At 41.3% G+C, this 8,407-nt stretch overlaps 1 protein-coding gene across 1 annotated transcript; it reads left to right on the top strand.

Annotated features, from left to right (window-relative positions):
* The first annotated feature begins 4,378 nt into the window (after positions 1-4,378).
* Positions 4,379-6,779, top strand: si:dkey-251i10.1 (uncharacterized protein LOC100038774 homolog). The gene is made up of 4 exons (XM_044370559.1): positions 4,379-4,603; positions 5,466-5,952; positions 6,047-6,187; positions 6,340-6,779. The coding sequence occupies exons 1-4, from the start codon at positions 4,493-4,495 to the stop codon at positions 6,495-6,497; spliced, it is 897 nt and encodes a 298-aa protein (XP_044226494.1). The 5' UTR covers positions 4,379-4,492; the 3' UTR covers positions 6,498-6,779.
* Positions 6,780-8,407: the final 1,628 nt, after the last annotated feature.

The raw sequence follows: 8,407 nt of genomic DNA, 5'->3' as shown, positions 1-8,407 counted from the left end.
AAATGATTCCTGCAGGAGAACAGCTAGGTTGTAGCAGCCTGCTCATAAGTTTAGTCATCAACATGATTGTCAACAGAAGGTGTAACTGGTTGTATTAAAAGTCAATTACTTTGATGTGTGTAGCAGATCAACAGCATTAACACTCACTCATCCATGTTTTTCTTTTTTTTTTTTTGTGGTTTAATGGTTTTAAATGCTGACACTGTTCAATATAAACATCCACTGATTGAACTCTGCATTCTATAAAGAAATAAAGCAACAACAAAAACTGTCTTCTGTTTCCATTTAGCATTATCTGATAGGACCATGTTTTTTGTTATAAATAATTGGCTTGTTTTTTTTCTCCCCCGTCATATGTGCCTTTATGTGTCTGCTGAGGTGAGCCTAAATGTTAAATTAAATATGTCCCCTCTCCTCCTCTGCCTTGAGACCAGTCTGCAGCCCCAAAGCCTTTTCCATTCATATCAGCTTACAGCAGGACTGGGACTGTGAAATCTCCACTTGTTCAACTGCCGCAGCCTACCTGTGGGATAGTGGATAGTTCTCACACACAGCAGAAGTCATTTTTGTTTGTGCCTTCTGAAGGAAACAAAGCGTTACAAAACCTCATTCTGGGTTCAGTTAAAAAAAAATCAATCCACAAAAATGATTGCTGATCTCATCTACTTTTTAAAAAGTCACTCAAAATTGATTTTTTTTTTTCACTTTGCAGTCTTTTATAGATGTTTGTTTGAAACATTTCTCTGTTATGAAATTACAGAATGTGTAGAGAAAATACTGCACTCATAATATGATTAAATAAACCCACTGCTGCCTCTCACAAAAAGAGAACAAGAGCAATTAAAAACTGCAAAGTGCAAGCTGATGACCTGTTGTCCTCACTGTAATTAAAAGACAGCAGAGGGATTAGTGGATTAATTTACACATCCTGCTCAACTGGATGCTCAAGTGGCAATAAGAAATACAAGTGGACAGTGACTGTCATTAACATTCACATCCGCCCAAACAAGAACAACAAAGCAAAGGCACACAATAAGGTATGGTTATCAATAGTAACCATGGCAGCGGGAAGACCTTCACTCCACTGAAAGTAAAAATTATGTTCTTGCTAAAGTTTCTTCACAAATCACACAAAATATTGCACAGTATGTGAGTGAATAACATTGAACAACTTGCTCAAAGTGTGCTCTCAGCAAAGTCAAGTCTTCTCCCATTCCAGCTTTAGAAGTTGGTCTGTGGTTGGAGGTGGCAGTCTTCATCATCAGAGGAGGAGGAGGTTTGACTCTGACTACATGATAACACAGCAGCTCCTCCCTGTGGTCAACACTGTGCATGAAATAAGACATGCACAGGCTACTATACAGACCGTAATACTCCAGTTATGTGAGCATTGGCCTAATAGATAGATAGATAGATAGATAGATAGATAGATAGATAGATAGATAGATAGATAGATAGATTGATAGATAGATAGATAGATTGATAGATTGTCCTTTAAGGAAATGTGTTGCCACCGTCTGTATGGAGCCTCACATAAATACATACATACATAATACAGTACACATCCACAACATAACTACATGAGAGACATCCATGTGAGATGCATCCCCACTCATAAACATATACATTGCACATATAAAAAAAAGTAACAGTCATCGAGGTATTTTGTTGAGCAATGCTATGGCAGAGGAGACAAAACTCCTGTCATAACGTGCTCGTTTCCAGGCCAGGGATCTGTATCTGTGACCAGATGGAAGCAGTGTGAAAAATGGATAGAGGAGGTGCATGGGGTCATGTTACAATGGTACAATGTTGCGCAGCGAGTTTGTTCCTATTGGAGGCAGTTAACATGGTGAAGAAACAGGAGGAACAGTAGAGAAGAATGGGTTGAATTATACTTTTATAGAGCAGTAGCAGAAGGTGGGGTGGGGCGGAGGGGTGGGGGGGCAACAGAAAGTTGGCAGCTATGTTGGCAGCGTTTGTGGATGTCAGTGATGTGTTGTTCAAAGCTCAGTTTATTGTCCAAAGTGAGTCCAAGATATTTGAAGCTCTCCACCATCTCAATAGTTTCATTATTGATGCAGGTGGGGTTGTAGGTGGAGCTGCAGGCTGTGCTGTGTGTGCTGGAAGTGTTAAAGAACAGTTCTTCTGTCTTTGTTACATTCAGCTGCAAGTAATTGTTCTTGAACCACTGTGCGAAGTGGGAGATGGAGTCTTTGTAGCCCAAAACAGTTATTGTCATTAAGGAGTGCAAGTGTGGCAGAGTCATCAGAGTACTTGAAGTATGTGGTGATGAGTCAGGGGCTGATACAGTCATTGGTGTAGAATTTATACAGGAAGTGGCTCAGGACACAGCCTTGTGGGGCTCCATTGTTGGTAATGGAGGTTAAGGTTGTTACAGTGCTCCACTCTAACTAACTGGTCTGTCACTGAGAAAGTTTTGTACACAGTGGATGAGAAATGGGGGGGTGTTGAGATACTGGAGTTTCTTGATCATCTGGCGGCGTTGAATGGTGTTAAAAGCAGAGCTGAAGTCAATGAAGAGGAGTCTGGTGAAGTTGCTGGGTGATTCCAAGTGTTGTAGGAGGGAGTGAAGGAGGCATGCCACAGCATCCTCATTCCCTCTCTTGGCCTTATAGGCGAACTCATGGGAGTCCAGTTGTGATCAGACACCCACATCTGGACACCATCCTGCCCCAGAGCCGGGATAAATACCTCACTGTACAGCCTTTGTTTTAATTAGAGCAGTCTGAGTTTTGTGTGGTTCCACTAAACATGGTTTGGTATAATAATCAACAAAACCTAGGAGACAACTATATTCAATACATTTTCATTACTCTTATAGTTATCTACATTCTGGCATCATAATGAGGCATCATATTCTGCCTCTGGGTCTGTTCTTCAATGGGGCTTGAAACAACTTCAGCTTCAACTTTATTTCTAGTGCAATATCACCCCAGGGGTCTCTGCACACTTTACAGGCTGAATAAAAAAAAACTCAGACACAAAGTATCCCCCCTCTCTTCCCCCCAGAAACCCAGTTACCACAGTTAAAATATGTCAGTACAACACTGGCAAAATCAAGGATACCAGTTATATGTAGTAGGTCAGCTGGATTTTTACCCAACCAGTGAATCTAGCAGCAACGAAAGCACTGACAAAAAAGATGAAAGATGGAAAACATTAACTAATAAACACAAGTAGTTTCATAAACTGTCACAGGAACATATGCTCCACTATGGTAACATTACATTGTCAAAATATTGAGACCATTGGTAAGTCAACAATATGTCAAATCAGTCATTTAAATAATAGAAACTATGTAACAATACCATTAGAATGAATTACGCTTCCCTCGCATCCTTTTATTTTTTGTGGATAGTCTCACTATTCTCTTTATATTTTCAGTTAAATCAATGTTACATAATCTTTTAACATTCCAGTCTCATTTGTAATGTATGTGTATCTAGGCCTGTGCTCTTCAGCTAAATAAAGAGAAAACTTTAAGTCTCTTGTCACCATCTAGTGGCCAACTTTGATCAAACCTAAACTATATGAATAAAACTTTTAGAATTTCAGTACCTTTGCTGCACTTGTCGTTATAAAAGACACACATTAACATATATTATCTGTCTGTAAAAACCTAGGACCTTGCAGGTTAGCCAACAAATGAGCTCATCCACTTGTGGCTCCAGCTGAACAGGTGTAGACATGACACTATATGTTGCTCGAGAACATTTTGAAGGTGAAACATGTGACATTCAAGAGGCTAACTCGCAGGTTTTGCTAACAGCACAAACAGCACACGCATAAAATAGACACAAGCTGAAAAAATCCAACAACAGCTCATCTGTTAGCAGTTACTACTTTATTATAGCCCTGTTAGGTTATATAAGACATGTTAATTCAGAGGAATGTTATTTTAGTTTTCTGCTCGGTACATTCGCTGAGATTTGTTTAATGGTATTAATTACTTTGTCAACTTACACCTTGTCTACACAGTTAAAGCTGATTATTGATGATGATTGAGGGATTTCAGTCCTCCGCACACTGAGCTCTGACCCTATGACTTTCCTCCAGTATTAATAGCGCAAATCTGTAAATGCAGAGCCGCTGTCTATGATCTGTGGGCGTGATGAGATTTAAACTCTAAGCTGCAAACCGAACAGCAAGTCCTCACAGTCTGTTTTATTGTATAAATTAAGTTATTTCACTTGTAGTTTTAATATTATCAGGATTTACTGGCCTAGGGCATATGAAAGTACGCAGTGACGTATGTCGCTTTTTAATTGGTGAAGGATGTGACGTTTAGGGATCGACCAATACGCTCAAATCACAGTTCCCGCATTGTATCGCGAGCTATTGTGTTGCATAAATCCGCAACGGCGCTTAGCAATCGGCCATTTCGTCGGTGCAGGCCATCAGCTTTAGAGGGCAGTGGGGGTGTTGTGTGTACTGGTTATCTGAAAAGGCACATCAAGAACATAGCACCATGAGCGAGACAGCGGTTTCATTCGCCAAGGACTTCTTGGCCGGTGGTATCTCGGCTGCCATCTCCAAAACAGCCGTCGCTCCAATCGAGAGAGTGAAGCTTCTCCTTCAGGTAAAATCTGCTGCCTTCCGGGAGGTTCAACCGCCTTAGCCGGTTAGCTGCTAACATGCTATTCAAGATAATTAAGCACTCATCTTTACGGGCCTGTCATCGCAAATCCGCAGTCTCAGCATTTTTAAGCAGCTGAGTAGTATGCGTTGTTGTCAACGTATAATTCACGAAACTAAATGAGTCTTGGGCATTAGGGTTTAAGGTCATCATGGGATGGGGAAATGACCTACACGAGCCGGGATGCTAACGTTAGCTTTCCCACGGTAACCTTAGCTTGATGTAGCTAACAAAGGACAAACGCCTGTAATGACATTGGGACATTATGTACAAACAGCAGTAAACTTCTCTAATTTATTTACAACTTTACTATTGTATAGGCAGTCACAACAGCACAGCACGTCGAGTATATTTTTGCTTTTATAATGTTAGTGAAATGGTTTCGTTGGCTAATGTACTTGACGCTAAGTGAGATGGTTGTAGCAAGGCCCGGCAACAGTCATTCATACCCGGGTCAATGGCTTTTACATCCTTTTCTGTTGAGCCTGCTCGAAGACATTGTTTCTAAACCTTCCTACACTCGCTCTGACCTGTCTTGCCATTTTATTATTTTTATTAGATGTTTCATTAATTGGTTATTAATTGATTGGTAGATCAAAACTCCGCATAGCAGCCATTATTATTGATTGCTAGTAAACACTGATGGCTCTGTCAAATTGCATTTGTATGTAGATTTTGCAGCAAGCTTTATAGCTTAAACATGCACCAAGGTCACAACAAGGAGACCTTGTGGTTGTCACATGCTCATCAGTTAATTGGCTTCCCTATTTCACACCTAACTGGTCTTTCTTTTTCATCGTTCCAGGTCCAGCATGCCAGTAAGCAGATCACCGCAGATAAGCAGTATAAGGGCATCATGGACTGTATTGTCCGTATCCCCAAGGAGCAGGGAGTCCTTTCCTTCTGGAGAGGTAACCTTGCTAATGTCATCAGGTATTTCCCCACCCAGGCCCTCAACTTCGCCTTCAAGGACAAGTACAAGAAGATCTTCCTTGATGGCGTTGACAAGCGCACCCAGTTCTGGAGGTACTTTGCCGGTAACCTGGCCTCTGGTGGCGCAGCCGGAGCCACTTCTCTCTGCTTTGTGTACCCCCTCGACTTCGCCCGTACCCGTCTGGCTGCAGATGTGGGAAAGGCTGGAGCTGGGAGAGAGTTCAATGGTCTGGGTGACTGCCTGGTGAAGATCTTCAAGTCTGATGGTCTTAGAGGCTTGTACCAGGGCTTCAATGTGTCTGTGCAGGGCATCATCATCTACAGGGCGGCTTACTTTGGCATCTATGACACAGCTAAGGGTATGTTGAGTTTTATGCATTCTGACTTTTTTTTCCTTCTTAAGAAATGTGGCCGTAACTCAGATCTAATATCTTTATTCCTCTGTGTTTACAGGTATGCTCCCAGACCCCAAGAACACCCACATATTGGTGAGCTGGGCAATTGCTCAGACTGTGACAGCTGTTGCTGGCCTCACCTCATACCCCTTCGACACTGTCCGTAGACGTATGATGATGCAGTCTGGACGCAAAGGAGGTAAGTTTATTTGTAATCTATAGAAGTGTTTTCAGTCCAATTAAATTACATCACTCGGATGTAATTTTTGTGATGCCGCCACGCCTTTACACTGCACCAAATTTTTATTTCTGCTGCTTTTGTCTAACTTACTCTCTTCTCTCCTTCCTCAGCTGACATCATGTACACCGGGACCATTGATTGCTGGCGTAAGATTGCACGCGACGAAGGTGGCAAGGCTTTCTTCAAGGGAGCCTGGTCCAACGTGCTCAGAGGCATGGGTGGCGCCTTCGTGCTGGTGTTGTACGATGAGCTGAAGAAAGTCATCTAATTCTTCATGTTGTCACATCACTGTCCAATTCGGCTAAATGTAATAACTTTCCATTTCTATGGACTCAGCATTCTGCCTTATTTATGGGAACAAACTATAGTGTCTCACCACTAGCTGTGGGCAATGGCTGTACGTTGTGCATCTTTGATTTTAAACGTTCCACACCCTCTAAACCAATGTCATTCCTGTTAAAAGAAATATCTGATACCTCCTCCTCCTGTCATTCACTAGGTTTGTATGGTCCCAACTTGAATAAATCTATTCTGGGGAACAAACTCTAAACCATTGATGTTAACTGTCTCCTCTACTGTGATAGCATGAGATGAGCACTCACTGGATAATGAAATGCACGAAGTGGATTACACCCAACTGCTATATTTACTCACGCTTATCTCCTCCTGAGCCTTCCTGGTCTGACCGCGCTCACTACTAGGATTGTAGAGTTGAACACTTGAGTGTTTGGTCTCATGAAAACAAGAAATTGATAGTCAGCAGCAGACAGTGTTTTTGTTTTGTTTTTTGTTTTTCTTAATTGTTAAATTTGTGATTTTTAAAAATAACTAACCAAACTTGATGTTTCGGTTGTGATCCTGACCAAATCTAAATGTCTTCAAGGGATGCAGTTTAAGTTATTGACCACAAACTGCAAGGAAATGTAGACTAGCTCTTGGGAGGCATTCAATATAAAAAGAACTACATTTTTGTAGTCATAAGTTGATGAAGATGTGAGTGGATACCCAAAATCTTATGATCATAATGAAAAAGTGAGATTTTGACACCAACCCTACAATTCACAATAATGAAAATACATCTAGTGGCATTACACTAAATGTATTCCTCAAGACTGAAGCAGTGTGTGAAAATATTTCAACAGCAGTCACTACTACATATTAAATGCGGTATGAAATTTGACACACAGAGCACGAACAAAGCTGACAAACTTGTTAGAACACATGATCAAAAGGTGTGACAGATGCAGTGGGTGGTAAAGGTTGGGTTAGATGTTTGAATTAGTCATATATGTACACCCAGTGAGCTTACAAGCTTGAGTCAAACACGCCTATTTGATTTGCGCTAGAGTAGATGTGATGCAAGATAACAAAAAACAGGCGTCTGTAAATTGATGTTATCAGATTTAATGTAATAGATTAAATAGTTTGAGCTCTCCATTCACAGGTACATTACTTCCTACAAGCTTTACACGTTGTTTATGGTCACGTAGAATATATATTTTTAATGTTTTACGATACTGCAAACCAGGAAATCTTTATTCCGCTACAATGTCGGCTCAAGGAGAAGACATCAGGGGTGACACTACACAAACACGGAAGTCCCAAGGTACAGGCCTCAGATTTAATCCTCCTCTTGGCCCGAAATACTTAAGACTCACAGCAGGGGGCGCGTGTCTCAAGCTTAAGGGTGAATCACGCGCGCTCCCGTGCTCTCTGCGCATGCTCGTGTTTCTCAATGAGGGAGAAAAGATCCATCTGCAGTCTTGCAGACTACACGACACACCCACTTTACAACTGACACCCCCTCGGATATTCTTACCCGAACCAGTCACTCCTCATGCCTGAACCTGACCATGTAGTAGGCGTGTCGTGTTCAGTCGATGAACCAACGCGATGCAATGAGGAGTGAAAACTCAAGGGAGCAAAGAAACAAAACAAAAACATCTGAAGTGTCTCCCTATCAGTATATTTAGTGATATCAGGTAACAGCGTGTTCACCTGTGCTATAATTCATTGCAACACAATACACTTGAACACTGTTCTGCTGCTTTTATGAAATGTAAATCAAAGTCTAGAGATGTTAAATACATATTTTGGGTGTTGTGCTGTTTTGCCCCCATTCCCTTGTACAAAATAGATGAACACCTGACAATATAATGCATTAAAACCATCACTAAA

This window comes from Thunnus albacares, chromosome 13 (genome assembly GCF_914725855.1).
Source record: "Thunnus albacares chromosome 13, fThuAlb1.1, whole genome shotgun sequence".
Taxonomy (NCBI): domain Eukaryota; kingdom Metazoa; phylum Chordata; class Actinopteri; order Scombriformes; family Scombridae; genus Thunnus; species Thunnus albacares.
This window is presented reverse-complemented; position numbering and strand designations above follow the sequence as displayed.

Excerpts from the sequence above, each read along its gene's own strand:
- si:dkey-251i10.1 (XM_044370559.1), top strand. The coding sequence starts at position 4,493 with ATGAGCGAGACAGCGGTTTCATTCGCCAAGGACTTCTTGGCCGGTGGT. Across the intron at positions 4,604-5,465 it reads GAGTGAAGCTTCTCCTTCAG|GTCCAGCATGCCAGTAAGCA; the intron begins GTAAAATCTGCT and ends TCATCGTTCCAG. Across the intron at positions 5,953-6,046 it reads CATCTATGACACAGCTAAGG|GTATGCTCCCAGACCCCAAG; the intron begins GTATGTTGAGTT and ends CTGTGTTTACAG.